The sequence below is a fragment of the Staurois parvus genome, unplaced genomic scaffold (genome assembly GCF_062004578.1).
Source record: "Staurois parvus isolate SC_StPar_1 unplaced genomic scaffold, SC_StPar_1.0 ptg001704l, whole genome shotgun sequence".
In the NCBI taxonomy this organism is placed as follows: Eukaryota; Metazoa; Chordata; class Amphibia; order Anura; family Ranidae; genus Staurois; species Staurois parvus.
Window position 1 is genome coordinate 258,204 of NW_028319500.1, and position 18,526 is coordinate 276,729.

At 52.6% G+C, this 18,526-nt stretch overlaps 1 protein-coding gene across 1 annotated transcript in view; it reads right to left on the bottom strand.

Annotated features, from left to right (window-relative positions):
• The window catches only part of LOC149434693 (RNA-binding protein 6-like), a 45,812-nt gene that overhangs the window by 7,048 nt on the left and 20,238 nt on the right, over positions 1-18,526 (bottom strand). Inside the window, 9 exon segments of the mRNA XM_089663518.1 lie at positions 316-399; positions 3,570-3,644; positions 5,914-6,276; positions 7,928-8,002; positions 10,246-10,329; positions 11,065-11,156; positions 14,013-14,064; positions 14,154-14,202; positions 15,668-15,765. Coding sequence (XP_089519644.1) covers positions 316-399; positions 3,570-3,644; positions 5,914-6,276; positions 7,928-8,002; positions 10,246-10,329; positions 11,065-11,156; positions 14,013-14,064; positions 14,154-14,202; positions 15,668-15,765 — 972 coding nt within the window.

Here is an 18,526-nt window from a genome sequence, read left to right on the forward strand (position 1 = left end):
ATGGGCAGTGTGCAGACACCAGGCAGTACAGGTGAATGATGGGCACCAGGCAGTACAGGTGAATGATGGGCACCAGGCAGTACAGGTGAATGATGGGTAGTGTGCACATACCAGGCAGTACAGGTGGGTGATGGGCAGTGTGCAGACACCAGGCAGTACAGGTGAATGATGGCAGTGTGCACATACCAGGCAGTACAGGTGAATGGAGATGCGTACAGAACACACGTGTACAGAACATGCAGCACAGGGCAGACACAAGAACACAGCTCTGAGAGGGCAGCGGAATTGTCCGCCATGCTTTTTGTAGAATCGCACCTGTCGGGCGCCCTCTTCCTCTCTCTCCAGCATCTCCAGCTCTTTTTTGGCCTGCTGCAACCTCCGCTGGATGCATTGATTCTCCTGTCAATAACATCCACATTCAGTCTCTTGAACCTCAGTACACACCTTCCCTGCCCCGGGGCTATTAAGGGGGATTCCCCCTCACCTGCTTCTCACCCCTAACCTGGAGACACACACAGGAACCCCCCCCTCCATACGCTGATGGCCACAACAAAGCCAGTAGAAGTCTTTTCTTTCTCATTCATTGATGGACACAGGAAGTCCTTCACCTTCAGGTTATACTGCCGCCCTACAGGAGGACTGGACACAAAACAAAACTGTGGGCCGGCCCAAAATAGCCCCCTCCCCCCACCAGCCTTATACCTAGGGCAATCTTCTGATCTTCCTCTCAACCAGACACTGGTATTTGGTCCCCTTGTCTGGTTCCATATTTTCAAGATGAGCGACTCCTTTTTCTTGGCTGCCAGTTTCTGTCTTGGCTACAGACATTTTTGTTTTGGGCATCCTGGATGGACCCTTTAGGGTGATTTGGTGATCATTCTTCACTTTATCACGATTTGGTAGTTCAGGTCACCATCTTCCCAGCTTAGTCTTACCAGTTTTCCTTGTCAGGATTTCGATGGTGATACGCATGTCTCCCAACGCATCCATCGGCTCCCAACCCGGCCACCGGCTCCCAACGTGGCCACCGGCTCCCAACGCATTTAATGGCTCCCAACGCATTTAATGGCTCCCAACCCGGCCACCGGCTCCCAACGCCTCCACCGGCGGCCACCGGCTCCCAACGCGGCCACCGGCTCCCAACGCGGCCACCGGCTCCCAACGCGGCCACCGGCTCCCAACGCGGCCACCGGCTCCCAACGCATTTAATGGCTCCCAACGCATTTAATGGCTCCCAACCCGGCCACCGGCTCCCAACCCGGCCACCGGCTCCCAATGCCTCCACCGGCTCCCATGCCTCCCAATGCACCCACCGGCTCCCAACGCACCCACCGGCTCCCATGCCTCCCAATGCACCCACCGGCTCCCAACGCACCCACCGGCTCCCAACGCAAGTCGACCATCTGCTCCTCTGTTCTTTTTTTCTACTAATTGAAAATTGCGGCCTCACCCGATACGATCTTCGGGCATAAAGTCAATTGTTCGTGTTGGGTCCGTTATCGATTGTTTCCAGCCACTTGGTTGAACTACTTTCGTCAGTCCCGAAGGTGAAAGACTTCCACCGTCTCGCAATGGATGAGAAAATAAAAACGGGATTTTTGTACTCACTTTAAAATCCTTTTCTTGGAGGCTACTGAGGGACGCGGGTCTCGTTATGCTCATGCGCAGTACTACTGCATGCTGGTAGTGGGAGGGGTTATCATTGGCTGGCCTACAGATTTTTGTTTTGTTTGCCAGTGTCCAATCCTCCGTTAGGCAGCAATAAATGTCCTGTGTTCCTCCGTGGACAAGGATTTTACAGTGAGTACAAAATGTCCTGATCCCAGAAGTGCGAGACAACACTGGATGCAGACATATATAGAGCTGGAGAGATTTCTACAAAACCCAGGAAGGACTGCGGCTCCTATTTACTCGCTAGGACAAATTTACAGAAAACATCTTAAAAGTGTAAGTCTGACGTCATCCTGTACAACGCAGGGCCGGCAGTCCAGCATTTTACAGGATGATGCGCAGGCCCCGCCCACATTCTCATGTCAAACAACAAAGGGGAGCACAGGCAGTAGCAAGGCATAATCCAAGTATATCACCTTATTCATCATTCCATAGGCCAGCAGGCTCTAAAGTGTGGCCTGGGGGGTCAAGTGAAGCCCTTTGCTTGCTTCTATCTGGCCCTATTTGGCATTATACCCCCATCATCAGTAACAATGAGGAACTATTCCTCCCACTGACACCGACCATGGGGCACTATTCCTCTCACTGACACCAAGGATGGGACACTATTCCTCCCACTGACACCAAGGATGGGACACTATTCCTCCCACTAACACCAATGATGGGGCACTATTCCTCCCACTGATACCAACGATGGGGCACTATTCCTCCCACTGACACCAATGATGGGGCACTATTCCTCCCACTGACACCGACCATGGGGCACTATTCCTCTCACCGACACCAAGGATGGGGCACTATTCCTCCCACTGACACCAAGGATGGGACACTATTCCTCCCACTGACACCAATGATGGGACACTATTCCTCCCACTGACACCATCGATGGAGCACTATTCCTCCCACTAATACCAATGATGGGGCACTATTCCTCCCACTGACTCTAATGATGGGGCACTATTTCTGTCTCTAGTACCAAAGAGGGGAGGCCATTTACTCCCACTGATACAGGACATTCGTAACATTCCAGCTATCCTGGCCTGGGGGGGTCAAGTGAAGCCCTTTGCTTGCTTCTATCTGGCCCTATTTGGCATTATACCCCCATCATCAGTAACAATGGGGAACTATTCCTCCCACTGACACCGACCATGGGGCACTATTCCTCCCACTGACACCGACCATGGGGCACTATTCCTCCCACTGACACCAATGATGGGGCACTATTCCTCCCACTGACACCAATGATGGGGCACTATTCCTCCCACTGACACCAATGATGGGGCACTATTCCTCCCACGGACACCAATGATGGGGCACTATTCCTCCCACTGACACCAATGATGGGGCACTATTCCTCCCACTGACACCAATGATGGGGCACTATTCCTCCCACTGACACCAATGATGGGGCACTATTCCTCCCACTGACACCAATGATGGGGCACTATTCCTCCCACTGACACCAATGACGGGGCACTATTCCTCCCACTGATACCAATGACAGGGCACTATTCCTCCCATTAATACCAATGATGGGGCACTATTCCTCCCACTGATACCAATGATGGGGCACTATTCCTCCCACTGACACCAATGACGGGGCACTATTCCTCCCACTGACACCAATGATGGGGCACTATTCCTCCCACTGACACCAATGATGGGGCACTATTCCTCCCACTGATACCAATGATGGGGCACTATTCCTCCCACTGACACCAGTGATGGGGCACTATTCCTCCCACTGATACCAATGATGGGGCACTATTCCTCCCACTGACACCAATATACCGGATCTGTTCTGCCCAGAAATTCACTTCAACCTATAAACCTGTCATGGGATGTCAGCCTACCCCGAGGATTTGTGACAGAGATGACGGACCGGATAGAGCACTCACCTCTTGCTCTCTCTGTTGCAGGTACTCCAGCTCCTTCCGGGACTTCTTCATCTTCTCCTGAATTGCAATATTTTGCTGTCAGAGAAAACCAGATTGCAGTCAGTGAATGGAGATGTAGGCCCCCCAGGGTAAGAGTAGGGGTGGTGAATGGTGGATGTAGGCCCTCCCGGGGTAAGATCAGGGATGGTGAATGGTGGATGTAGGCCCCCCGAGGTAAGAGTAGGGATGGTGAATGGTAGATATAGGCCCTCCCGGGGTAAGAGCAGGGATGGTGAATGGTAAATGTAGGCCCTCCCGGGGTAAGAGTAGGGATGGTGAATGGTAGATGTAGGCTCCCAGAGGTAAGAGAAGGGGTGGTGAATGGTAGATGTAGGCCCTCCCGGGGTAAGAGTAGGGATGGTGAATGGTAGATGTAGGCCCTCCCGTGGTAAGATCAGGGATGGTGGATGTAGGCCCCCCGGGTAAGAGTAGGAGTGGTGAATGGTGGATGTAGGCCCTCACGGGGTAAGAGCAGGGATGGTGAATGGTAGATGTAGGCCCTCCCGGGGTAAGAGCAGGGATGGTGAATGGTAGATGTAGGCCCTCCCGGGGTAAGAGCAGGGATGGTGAATGGTAGATGTAGGCCCTCCCGGGGTAAGAGCAGGGATGGTGAATGGTAGATGTAGGCTCCCTGGGGTAAGAGCAGGGATGGTGAATGGTAGATGTAGGCCCTCCGGGATAAGATCAGGGATGGTGAATGGTGGATGTAGGCCCCCCGAGGTAAGAGTAGGGATGGTGAATGGTAGATGTAGGCTCCCCGGGGTAAGAGTAGGGATGGTGAATGGTAGATGTAGGCTCCCTGGGGTAAGAGCAGGGATGGTGAATGGTAGATGTAGGACCCCCGGGGTAAGAGTAGGGATGGTGAATGGTAGATATAGGCTCCCTGGGGTAAGAGCAGGGATGGTGAATGGTAGATGTAGGTCCCCCGGGGTAAGAGTAGATATGGTGAATGGTAGATGTAGGCTCCCTGGGGTAAGAGTAGGGATGGTGAATGGTAGATGTAGGCTCCCTGGGGTAAGAGCAGGGATGGTGAATGGTAGATGTAGGCTCCCTGGGGTAAGAGCAGGGATGGTGAATGGTAGATGTAGGCTCCCTGGGGTAAGAGCAGGGATGGTGAATGGTAGATGTAGGCCCTCCGGGATAAGAGTAGGGATGGTGAATGGTAGATATAGGCTCCCTGGGGTAAGAGCAGGGATGGTGAATGGTAGATGTAGGTCCCCCGGGGTAAGAGTAGATATGGTGAATGGTAGATGTAGGCTCCCTGGGGTAAGAGTAGGGATGGTGAATGGTAGATGTAGGCTCCCTGGGGTAAGAGCAGGGATGGTGAATGGTAGATGTAGGCTCCCTGGGGTAAGAGCAGGGATGGTGAATGGTAGATGTAGGCTCCCTGGGGTAAGAGCAGGGATGGTGAATGGTAGATGTAGGCTCCCTGGGGTAAGAGCAGGGATGGTGAATGGTAGATGTAGGCCCCCTGGGGTAAGAGCAGGGATGGTGAATGGTAGATGTAGGCCCCCTGGGGTAAGAGTAGGGATGGTGAATGGTAGATGTAGGCTCCCTGGGGTAAGTGCAACTTTAACTGGCAATTGCGTGGTTATACAACACTGTACCCAAATTAAACTTATCATTTTTTCCACACAGAGCTTTCATTTGGCGGTATGTGATCACCTCTGGGCTTTTCATTATTTAAACAGAAAAAAAAAAATAAATACATTTCAAAAACAATATTTTAAATGACATCCAATAAAAAAGAAAACAAAAATCAAAAAGTCAAAATTTTTCCACACATTTAGGCCAAAGTGTATTTTGCTACAAAATCCCAATAAGTGTATATCTACTGGAATTTACGCAGCTATGACGCTATACTGGTAATGGCGGTGATCAGCGACTTATAGCGGGACTGTGATAGCGTGGAGGGCAATCCGGCACTAGCTGATGCTGGCTGGGAGGCACACCATTACATTACTAGTGGCATCAACACATTGATCAGTGCTAATAAGGTTTCCCCAAACATGCTGTGGCCAATCACAGTGTGGGTTGGCAGGGGGCCCACAGACCCGGAGGAGCCAGTCGTGTGTGTGAGTATATATATATATATAGTAACAGCCAGGAACGGACTGACCATTCGAGCCGCATGAGATGCCCCTGGCACCTTTTTCATAGGCTAATTTGGGTGTGGGCGAGGACACAGGGGCCCCATGATCCCCTATTGCCCGGGGGCCCCATGAGTTGTCAGTTCGCCCCTGGTGACAGCCTGTCCATACAAGGGGTTAGGCAATATCATGTACATTCATCTTGGGGGGGTTACCTTGTGCAGCTCCGACAGGTTCTTATGCTTCATCAGGGTGTCCTTACTGGGGAACTGCCTGCGGCACAACAAGCACACCAACTTCTTCCAGTCGATCATCTTGTCGTAGTCACTGGTGCTGGACGCAGCGGGGGCGGGTTTAGGCTCAGGTATCGGTTTAGGTGCGGGTTTAGGGGTGGGTATAACTATCGGTTTAGGCACTGGTTGGGGGGCGGGTGGTGGGGGTGGGGAGGCGGGTTTCTTCTTCTGTAATGGGGGCATCATCTCTGGATCTTTCTCCTCCTCCTCGTCATCTTCTTCCTCCTCTTCCTCGCTGTCCTCTGCATACGCCCCAATCAGCCCCAGCAGAGGGTTCACCTTTGGCTGTGAAGGTTACAAGTGACAAAGCCAGGAATGAGATACATTATCACGGAGAAAGTGCCCAGAAAATGTACACGGCTAAAACATGGCCATACGTTGGATCACACGTGACCCTACGGGGGGGGGTAATTTACTAAAACTGGAGACTGCAAAATCCGTCTCACTTCTGCACAGAAACCAATCAGCTTCCAGGTTTTATTGCCAAAGCTTAATTGAACAAGCTGAAGCTGGAAGCTGATTGGTTTCTGTGCAGAAGTGAGACGGATTTTGCACCCTCCTGTTTTAGTAAATCCACCCCCATGTGTCCTGCTAACCAACAATCACGTGACCCTGCGTGTCCTTACCAATCAGGATGGGAAGCAGGTCTGCATTATCACATATACAGGGGAAAACATTCTGTCGCTCAATGAAAACTACACTTGCTGGTAGGACATGGACAGCAAGCAGCAGATTACTAGAGGGAACAGTCAATTGGACTGGGGCACACAAAGGAAACATATGGACTTGTTTGTGGGACTAAGACAGTATGAGTTGGTGGGGCGGTATGTGGGTCTATGGCAGTGGTCTCCAAAGTATGGCCCGACACCAATGATGGGGCACCATTCCTTCCACCGATACCAATGATGGGGCACTATTCCTTCCACCGATACCAATGATGGGGCACTATTCCTCCCACTGATACCAATGATGGGGCACTATTCCTCCCACTGACACCAATGATGGGGCACTATTCCTTCCACCGATACCAATGATGGGGCACTATTCCTCCCACTGATACCAATGATGGGGCACTATTCCTCCCACTGACACCAATGATGGGGCACTATTCCTCCCACTGACACCAATGATAGGGCACCATTCCTCCCACTGATACCAATGATGGGACACTATTCCTTCCACCGATACCAATGATGGGGCACCATTCCTTCCACCGACACCAATGATGGGGCACTATTCCTCCCACTGACACCAATGATGGGGCACTATTCCTTCCACCGATACCAATGATGGGGCACTATTCCTTCCACTGATACCAACAATGATGGGGCACCATTCCTCCCACTGACACCAATGATGGGGCACTATTCCTTCCACCGACACCAATGATGGGGCACTATTCCTCCCACTGATACCAATGATGGGGCACTATTCCTCCCACTGACACCAATGATGGGGCACTATTCCTTCCACTGACACCAATGATGGGACACTATTCCTCCCACTGATACCAATGATGAGGCACTATTCCTCCCACTGACACCAATGATGGGACACTATTCCTCCCACTGACACCAATGATGAGGCACTATTTCTTCTACTGACTCTAATGATGGGACACTATTCCTCCCACTGACACCAATGATGAGGCACTATTTCTTCTACTGACTCTAATGATGGGACACTATTTCTGTCTCTAGTACCAAAGAGGGGACACCATTTACTCCCACTGATATAGGACATTTGTAACATTCCAGCTATCCTAAAGTCTGAAGGACTGTAAATTGGCCCTTTGTTTAGAAAGTTTGGGGACTCCCTGGTCTAGGGGAACATAATAATGGATGGGTGTGGCTTGCATGGGGGGGGGGGGTAGGTACTGGAATGCATGATCATATTCAACCTTTTGCCTCCTACAAGCACACAGGGGTCCCATTACCTCAGCAGGCTCCTCTTTCTTCAACATCACGGGGGGCGGTAATGGCCTCTTAAATGCCTCTTCCTCTTCTGTCTCCTAAAATAAAACCCGGGTTATACTTCCAGTAAAGCAGATTAAAAGTCAGCAGAATCTCCATGTGAAACCCAAATCCCCAGCAATGCTCTCAGAGTGCAGTGGGGGAGGCTCTCCGAGGGCAGTGGGGGAGGCTCTCCGAGGGCAGTGGGGGAGGCTCTCCGAGGGCAGTGGGGGAGGCTCTCCGAGGGCAGTGGGGGAGGCTCTCCGAGGGCAGTGGGGGAGGCTCTCCGAGTGCAGTGGGGGAGGCTCTCCGAGGGCAGTGGGGGAGGCTCTCCGAGGGCAGTGGGGGAGGCTCTCCGAGGGCAGTGGGGGAGGCTCTCCGAGGGCAGTGGGGGAGGCTCTCCGAGGGCAGTGGGGGAGGCTCTCCGAGGGCAGTGGGGTAAGCAACAAAGGATAACTGACTGGTCATCACATACAGGCAGCTGCCTATTGGCATTCGTCTCTTCTGTGTATGACGAGGAAGCAGCTTGGAGCTTGACACCCATTATTTCTGGAGTTCTAGACCCCGTCCGGGGAATTGACTAAGCTTTCTGCACCATTACCTTGGCACAGGAAGCTGTGGGGAGTGGTGTGTGTCACACTAACCCCTCGCCATCCATCCTTGAGGCGTTGGACTGCCTGTACCACCTCTGTAGGGTCCAGGTATGGCCTCATGCTACCAGTAGTGACACTGACCCCGGCCAAATGCAAAACTAGTGACAAACAGTCAGAAAATATATGTAGGGAGAAAAAGATCAGTGGCCGCCACCTGTAAAACCATTCCTGTTTTGGGGGTCTTCTCATTGTTGCCCATCTAGTGCACATGTTGGTAATTTCATTAACACCATTCTACCCACCACCTTTACCCCACCGTTACCCCACTCCATTCTTCCCCATCACCCACACCACTCCATTCTCCCCACCACCTTCACCCCACTCCAGTCTGCCCACCACCCTTACACCACTCCATTCTCCCCACCACCCTCACCCCACTCCAGTCTGCCCACCACCCTCACCCCACTCCATTCTCCCCACCACCCTCACCGCACTCCATTCTCCCCACCACCCTCACCCCACTCCATTCTTCCCCACCACCCTCACCCCACTCCATTCTCCCCCACCACCCTCACCCCACTCCATTCTCCCCCACCACCCTCACCCCACTCCATTCTCCCCCACCACCCTCACCCCACTCCATTCTTCCCCACCACCCTCACCCCACTCCATTCTTCCCCACCACCCTCACCCCACTCCATTCTTCCCCACCACCCTCACCCCACTCCAGTCTTCCCCACCACCCTCACCGCACTCCATTCTCCCCACCACCCTCACTCCACTCCATTCTCCCCACCACCCTCACCCCACTCCATTCTTCCCCACCACCCTCACCCCACTCCATTCTTCCCCACCACCCTCACCCCACTCCATTCTTCCCCACCACCCTCACCCCACTCCATTCTTCCCCACCACCCTCACCCCACTCCATTCTTCCCCACCACCCTCACCCCACTCCATTCTTCCCCACCACCCTCACCCCACTCCAGTCTTCCCCACCACCCTCACCCCACTCCAGTCTGCCCACCACCCTCACCCCACTCCAGTCTGCCCACCACCCTCACCCCACTCCAGTCTGCCCACCACCCTCACCCCACTCCAGTCTGCCCACCACCCTCACCCCACTCCATTCTCCCCACCACCCTCAGCCCACTCCATTCTCCCCACCACCCTCAGCCCACTCCATTCTCCCCACCACCCTCACCGCACTCCATTCTCCCCACCACCCTCACCCCACTCCATTCTCCCCACCACCCTCACCCCACTCCATTCTCCCCACCACCCTCACCCCACTCCATTCTCCCCACCACCCTCACCCCACCCCATTCTCCCCACCACCCTCACCCCACTCCATTCTCCCCACCACCCTCACCCTCTCCATTCTCCAAATGCAAAACTAGTGAAAACGTCAGAAAAGATATATAGGGAAAAAAATGTCAGTGACCTCCACCTGTAAAACCATTCCTGTTTTGGGGGTCTTCTCATTGTTGCCCATCTAGTGCACCTGTTGGTAATTTCATTAACACCAAAACAGCTGAAATGAACAACCCCCTCTGCTACTTCCCTGACCAGATCAATATCCCAGAAGTTTCACTGACTTGATGCTGGACTCGTATTACAAAGCCTTCCTTTCATTGTTTTGAGCCGTGTATATACCTGCCATACGTCGTTTTCACCTCTCAGACACGGAGTACGTGACTCCCGCTCACCTCAGTGAAGCCTCTTCTGGTGCGGCTGGGTTTCTCCTTCGTGTCCCTCTCAGACTCCTGGGAAGGATAATCATCCCGCTTTTGCTGCTGAGAGATGAGATGACGTTACTGAACAGATAGGAAAGGTGCACACAACTGTCACTGAGACATATTATAGGGGTGGGATTACCGGAGAACCCAGAGACTACCTAACCTCCATCAGCTCCGGCCTGTGCCAAGTGCGGGGCCCTCCTGTCAGGAGTTACAGAGTATGAGTGGGGCTCTTGGGGTGGTGTTAGATCACTGTAGAGCTATGACGTTATACTGGTAATGGCGGTGATCAACGACTTACAGTGGGACAGTGATAGTGTGGTGGGTAATCTGGTGCTTACAGACCCTTGCTGGGAGGTACACTGACACTGACGTCACTAGTGACACTAATACAATTATCAGATATAATACTGTACTAATGACAAGGGCTGGGGGAGGGGTTACCATCAAGGGGTGCTGCTTTTACTGGCGGTCTTTTCTTCTTGTATTTCATGGGGGTGCGCCCATGTGCATTGTGGTGCCTGCATTGCTGCCCGATCATAGCAGATTTACGGTGAGCAGGTCAGCAACTGGTTAATAAAAGAATGCTCCCACTACGGCCTCTACACCGTGTTCAGCCAAATGTAAAGATTTCTGTGATCGGAAAAACACCACGAATAGTATGGACACGTTTATGGAGAACAAAGCCAACGACAAACCGAGTGACATGGATTTATATAGGAGTGATATAGGATTGGCTCCGGGGGGAATAGCAGGGAACACATGGTACAGGAAGGGCAGAGATAATACCTCAGATTTGGGCTCATTGTAAATGGAGTCAGATACCGGATCCACGTAACATCCAGTTTTTGGGTCATAAATATAACTTGGACCTTCTTCAGCTGAAAAAGAAAAAGGATGCATGTCAAAGGAGCAACACCAACCTAAAGGAACAGAACATGTGACCACCTGGAAGAGATGGGGGGGATGGGCTCAAATCTCAACACCCAACCAGCTTGGGTATATGTCACTATCCACATATACCTCTTACCTATATTGGTATAAAAGGAGGATTCTTGTTTATTTTCCCCTAGTTTATGTCTCACTAGGCCCCGTCATAATATACCCACTGCCCCCCCAATCCTCACCCGTACCACTGTCCATATTGTCCCCCTCTGCCCTTGCCCGCACTCCCCTATCCCCCTCTCCCCACTACGCAGACCTGCTCCATTCTTCCCACCACCTTTACCCCACTGCCCTTACCGTACTCCATTCTCCCCACCACCCTCACCACCTTTACCCCACTCCATTCTCCCCAACCCCTTTATCCCACTGCCCTCACCGCACTCCATTCTCCCCACCACCCTCACCACCTTTTCCCCACTCCATTCTCCCCACCGCCCTCACCCCACTCCATTCTCCCCACCACCCTCACCACCTTTACCCTGATGCCCTTACCGCACTCCATTCTCCACACCACCTTTACCGCACTCCATTCTCCCCACCACCTTTACCCCACTCCATTCTCCCCACCACCTTTACCCCACTCCATTCTCCCCACCACCTTTACCCCACTCCATTCTCCCCACCACCTTTACCCCACTCCATTCTCCCCACCACCTTTACCCCACTCCATTCTCCCCACCACCTTTACCCCACTCCATTCTCCCCACCACCCTTACCCCACTGCCCTCAACGCACTCCATTCTCCCCACCACCCTCACCACCTTTTCCCCACTCTATTCTCCCCACCACCCTCACCCCACTCCATTCTGCCCACCGCCCTCACCACCTTTTCCCCACTCCATTCTCCCCACCTTTACCCCACTCCATTCTCCCCACCACCCTCACCACCTTTACCCCGCCGCCCTCACCCCACTCCATTCTGCCCGCCGCCCTCACCCCACTCCAGTCTGCCCACCGCCCTCACCCCACTCCAGTCTGCCCGCCGCCCTCACCCCCACTCCAGTCTGCCCGCCGCCCTCACCCCCACTCCAGTCTGCCCGCCGCCCTCACCCCACTCCAGTCTGCCCGCCGCCCTCACCCCACTCCAGTCTGCCCGCCGCCCTCACCCCACTCCAGTCTGCCCGCCGCCCTCACCCCACTCCAGTCTGCCCGCCGCCCTCACCCCACTCCAGTCTGCCCGCCGCCCTCACCCCTCTCCAGTCTGCCCGCCGCCCTCACCCCTCTCCAGTCTGCCCGCCGCCCTCACCCCTCTCCAGTCTGCCCGCCGCCCTCACCCCTCTCCATTCTGCCCGCCGCCCTCACCCCTCTCCAGTCTGCCCACCACCTTCACCCCTCTTCAGTCTGCCAACCACCCTCACCCCTCTCCAGTCTGCCCACCGCCCTCACCACTCTCTAGTCTCCCCACCACCCTCGCCCACTCGTCTTCCCACCGCCCTCACTTCCTCCCCCCCCCCTCTCCCCACCATCCTCAAAAGAAACTTCACATGCAGATGATATAAAGTTTATGAATTGATCTTCTGAGGAAGCAGCCCGATGTTGTGAAACATATTAAAGAAAAAAGCGTGTGCTTTTAACTAGCACGTGGCCCCATCCACTAGGCCCAAAGTACAGAGGTTGGACAAAATTATAGAAACACCAGGTAAAAAAATGAAATCGTTAGCGAATATGCTGTTGGACCACCTTTGGCATCCAAGATGGCCTGAACTCTCCTGGGAATTAACAAACGTAAGACTTGGATGGTGGAAAATGGAATCTGATACCACTCTTCATGCAGAGATGCCGGAGGCGGAAAACGAGCCCCAACCTTGTTCTCCAAAATGAACCATCATGGCTCTATGATATTAAGGTACGGCAACTGCGGAGCCCAAGGAAGGTGCCAAACTTCGTCTGCATGCTTGTCAAACCATCATTTGACAGCACCAGCTGTGTGAATCGGAGCGTTATCGTCTTGGTAAATGGCGCTGTCTTCGGCAAACAATGTCTGCACCATAGGGTGCACATGGTCGGCCAAAATATGTACATAGTCGCTGGCAGTGACTCTACCTATAATGGTGATGATGGGGACTGCAGAATTCCAAGATAGAGCTGCCCAAACCATGATTGCTCCACCACCATGCATTAACATTGGCACAAGACAGTCCTGGTGGTAAGCTTGGGATGGTGTTGTCCACATGTAGACACGTCCAATGGTTGGGAACAGTGGGAAGCTCGATTCATCTGACCGTATTCCAGTCTTCCATTGATCGATCGATCGATCGTCCACCATTTATGGGTGTTGCACCACTCTCTCCTCTTCCAAGCATTAATAATCGCTCACTAGTGGTTTGGCAATTGCAGCTCGCCCGTGAATGTTCTGCTTATGGAGTTCCCTCTGCACAGTTTTTGTGGATGCAGGCTTTGGAAGACTGAGACTGAGCTCTGCAGTGACTTTTGCAGCAGTTGTTTTCTTATTGGGGGTCACAATCCTGCGCAATGTCCTTTTGTCTCGGTCAGTATCTCGCGACATCACAAATTAATTGGCGACTTCAGTCACAGAGGCACTAACAATTTGCCCTCTTTGAAGCTCCGTAAGCTGACACGACTCCATATTACTAGCAGTGCACACGGTGAATGACGAATGGCTGTTAGCTAGGTGTCTCATCACACAGCAGAAGCAAAAGAATGTTCCATAGTGTTTCCATATTTTTGTCCAGCCCTATATTACTAGTTTGACAGTCTAGGTGGAGTTTTCAGCGGAAAGCAGTAGGATGTGCTCCCTGGGATATAATTTCACAAAATAATGGAAAGCTCACTTCTGAATCCCGGGTAGGTGAACGGTTTCCTCTGGCCTCTCTGTTTCCGGTTCTACATAGAGAATTGCGGAGGTTACACAACAATTCACAAAAGTCTGAATGCAAAAACCACCAAATCCCAGCCCCATAAATTCCCCTCACCTTGCCGGGAGACGACTTGTTGCCTTTCCCGGATTTGCCATGTTCAGTCCTATGAGAGGAACAGAAAACTCTGGTCAGTTTAGTGTGTTGGGAGGATTTGGGCCTTGCTGTGTACACAGCACACGTATGTCTGATGCTTTCTTAAAGCTCCACTCACACTGTAAAAAAAATAAAAGTCAGCAGCTACAAATACTGTAGCTGTCGACTTTTAAAAAACAGCCACTTACCTGTCCTCGATTCCAAGGTGTCCTCCCCGCAGCTCTGCTTTAGGCCCAGGTGGAAAAAAACTTTATAAATTTTGATTTCATTGTTTACCCACCTCCTGTCCGGCCCATGTATATAAACGGCCAGACGATGGCAGTTGAGGGTCGGGTGGCCGTTTATAAACGGCCTCCCCGCACACTGCTTGTGCGCACTCCCTGGGAGCACGCAGCACCACGATCCAGTGCCCGCTGTGTCCTCCGGACACAGTGGAATACCGATCGTCGGACGGGGACCTCTGTGCGAGGTCCCGATCATATGATCACTGATTGGACAATCAGTGATCACATGCAGAGTAGTAAGCAAGATGTCACTTCTGACATCATTGCTTACGACATGTGAAATCTGTGAATGATCACAGGGTACAGGGCTATTCACAACAGCCTTGTACCATGTGATAAGCTGTGACCAATCACAGCTCACACAGTATTTCTCAATGGCAGCAAGAATGCAGCCAGAGAGAAGGAGAAATGATTGCAAAGAAAAAAAAAAAAAAAAAAAAAAGGAGGAAGGATCTGAATGCCCCATCCAGACTAAGTGGACTGGGGGAGAGAGAAGCAGAACAATGAGCCAATAAGGTGTGCTTGCTGCAATGCATGAGGCACAGGGGCGTATTTACCACAAGGCAAACCAGGCACTTGCCTAGGGCGGCATTTTTCAGGGGGGCAGCACCTTCCCCCAGAAACAGGGATGGGAGAAGGGACACACGCCATGGGACCCAGGTGGGATCCGAGAGAGGCTTTGGGCTGCTTGATGATGTATGTAGAGCCTAGCTCTTGTTCCTGGGGATGTCTGCAGCTCTGAAGATGAGTGTCTATTGCTGGGGGGGGGGGGTTAGTGGAAGGCTCTCGCAGGTGGGGGGCAAGGGTGGTGTTGGTCAATGTCAGGCTCTCTCCGCGGGAGGGGGAAGGGGGGGTAGTGTTGGTTCCTGTCTGTGGGGGCAGACAATCTTAGCGTTGCCCAGGGCAGCACAAAACCTAAATACACCACTGATGGGGCACTCTGATAGGAAGACAGTGCAGAGTGACAGAGAGGTGACATCAGTCTGCTGCTTCTCCTTTCACAGTCCAGTCACAGGCTGACAAATCAGGTGACCTGCCCTGCCAGCCAGGGTTGTCCTGTGTGGCGGAGCTGTGTAGATCTCAGGACTGATGGACAGGAATGCAACTATCATGTCGGGCATAACGGCTCATATGTATCTATAATTTCATCCCTGTTCGCGCCTGGAGTTCAACTTTGATGCACAAACTTACCTCCTCTGTCCAACTGCCAGATCCACGGAAATCGTTTTCCCATTAATGGTGAGAGGAGGTTTCAGATCACGCACCAGGACTGTCAGACGTATCGCCTCCTAGTGGCAAGAAAGGAAACGGCAAGGAGGATGACTTTCATGGATGAAACATCTTCTAACAGTATTCTATACAAAAATACAAGGACTTCCCGTAGCAAACACTCACGTGTGATTTCAGTTTGTATGACAAAAAAAAAATTACAGCTGGCATTTGATTGGTTGCTATAGATTAACACCTTTTTTCATAAATCTACCAGCTTAAAGTGGAACTTCACTCCCTCAATCAGCATGGACTATTGTTAATCCTCATTCTGCTATCATCAGTAAATAAATGAGAAGATAGATTATATTTACTTGTTTTTACTTTTTTTTTTACACACATTTCTTTAGTTACTTCCTGGTTTCCATGCCTAGGCAAATGATGTCATACATCCGAGCAGTCTTCAGGGACAAGGGATTTTCTCAGTTAAGCACACCCTCCTGCCTGAGCTAGGGGCAGAAGGATTCCAGGAAGTGCTACATGAATCATCTGCCCTTACTCAAGATGGCCACGGCCAGAAATGCTAGAGGTGGGGTGGGGGGTTTCTAAGTGATTTCTCAGCAAAATAAAACATGGAAACATTGATCGATGGAGGAGTTTGCTTTGCATATTAAAAATGAATTAAAGGGCGCTCGTGAGCAGCAACCAAGATGGCTGCTTTGTAAATTAACTCCTCGGCCGCCGGACACATCGGCCGATTTTCTCTCCTCAGGGGGGGTCCCCCTGTTTCCTCCCTGGCCCCCTGTCTCTCTGGTGCCCTGATGGTCAAAAAAACGCCGGCCGCCCGTGCCTCCAGCTCCCGGCAGGCTGCTCCGGAGTTTGCGGCCTACCCGCCGGAGATCGCGGCTGAAGCCGGGGCCTCGATTTTGGGCCGGCCGCCGCGGACTTCCAGGACCCCGGCCACGGGTTCGCGGCTCCCGCCCGGGACCACAGATGGAGCCCCAGCCGCGATTTTGGGTCCCCCGCTGTCACCATCCATAGGTGGGTCGGACCCTGGCAGTGTAGAGGACCTGGCACCAGAGCCATCCCTGCAGTCTCCCATCCCATCTCTGTGGGATGCTGAGCTCCTGCGCCGATTCCAATGTATGCTGCAGTCCGAGTTGTCCTCCGCTACCTCCAAGCTGGCCGACCGTCTTTCGCAGGAGATTCGCGAGTTGGGCAACCGGACGAACGACCTCGAAGATAAGATGGACGCTGCGGCCACGGTCATGGAAAATCACGAACAGGATTTGTGCGACCTCAAGAAAGAATTGGCGGACGCGCTGCTACGGCTTGAGGATTTCGAAAATCGTTCCCGCCGTGGCAATCTGCGGTTAAGGGGTATCCCGGAAACGGTCGCGGATCTTACTTCCACTGCTACAGCTCTGTTTCAGGAGCTGACACCCGCTGTTCCCATTGACCGGCTTGAATTTGACCGCATACATCGTGCGTTGGGCCCCAGACGACCGGATGGGCCCCCGAGGGACATTATCATCAAGTTTACGTATTACCGCACTAAGGAAACTATCCTCTTGGCGGCCAGAAACAACCCTGACCTCAGCTTCCAGGGGCATCGCTACCAGCTCTTTGCGGACCTCTCTCAGACCACTCTTCAGAAGCGTCGCCAATTGAAGCCCTTCACTTCGGTCCTGGTGAAACACAGTATCAAATACGCTTGGGGCTTCCCGTTTCGCCTCACCTTCACCTACCAGGGCCGCAGTCATTCTGTGGTTACGCCGGAGGAGGCCCATTCTCTTCTGGAATCTTTACACCTTCTTTCGCCTGAGGCTGCGAATCGGAGCCCAGCTCATTCATCTGGATCCCCGGCAAGGCCGCTTCTTCCAAGCCGCATCTGGGAGCGGTCATCCAATAGGAAGAGGGCCCTCCCTCAGACCTCTTCACGATCAAGTCCTTCCTGTTCTTCTCCGGGCTGAAGATGTGTCTTGGACTTCCCATGTATCATCTCACCGATGGACTTCCTTGACGGGACCGTGAGTTTGGCCCTTAGGGCTCCCCCAGTTTGTCAGCATTACGGGTTGGGACTGCTCCATTGTGCCCCCTTGGGTTCCTTCCCTGGTTGGGGGGGTCTCCTCATGGATTCGAGAATTATGACTTTCTGCTGCCGCAGCCTATTTTGGGCCTGGGTGATGGTATTCCGGTTTTTGTTGGTAGCACGGAGTGAGGGTTCCCTCTGGTTTCGGGGTGGGAGGTTGATCTGGTAGGCCCGGTTGGGTGGGAGGGGGTTAGCCCCATGGTTCTCTGGGTTGCTATGGGGAGGTCATCACGGTGGCCTAGCTCCTTTAGTTTTATTGCTTTGGTACCCCGTTCTACTGTGTTTAGTGCCTTATTGCCCTTTTGCCCCCTGGGGACTTATGTTTCTGATGTTTCCATTTGCAGCCATGTGTCCGGTGGTAGAGCCACCCCTAACTGGTATCCTTCCTTTGTAGGATGCACGTCACCATTGGCGTGACACGATTGCACTATTGTATATTCTTTTTGTGTACTTTTCCTTCTTTCTTTGTTTTTTTTTGTCCTTTGGTTTTTTTTTGTTTTTGTTTTCTGCAGGGTTCCGGGACGCCACGGTCCGATCGCCATTGGGAGCGGAAATTGCTAGCTGCTTTATGGTTTCTTCTGCTGAGCGTGTTGCTCTGATGCCGCCATGGCCTCGCCCCTTTTGAAAATTCATTCGCAAAATGTTCAAGGCTTTAATTCGCCTCAGAAGCGGGCTAAAGTTTTTCATCACCTCAAATCACAACAAATTGATGTGGTATGTTTACAAGAGACCAGGTTTTCTCAGTCCTC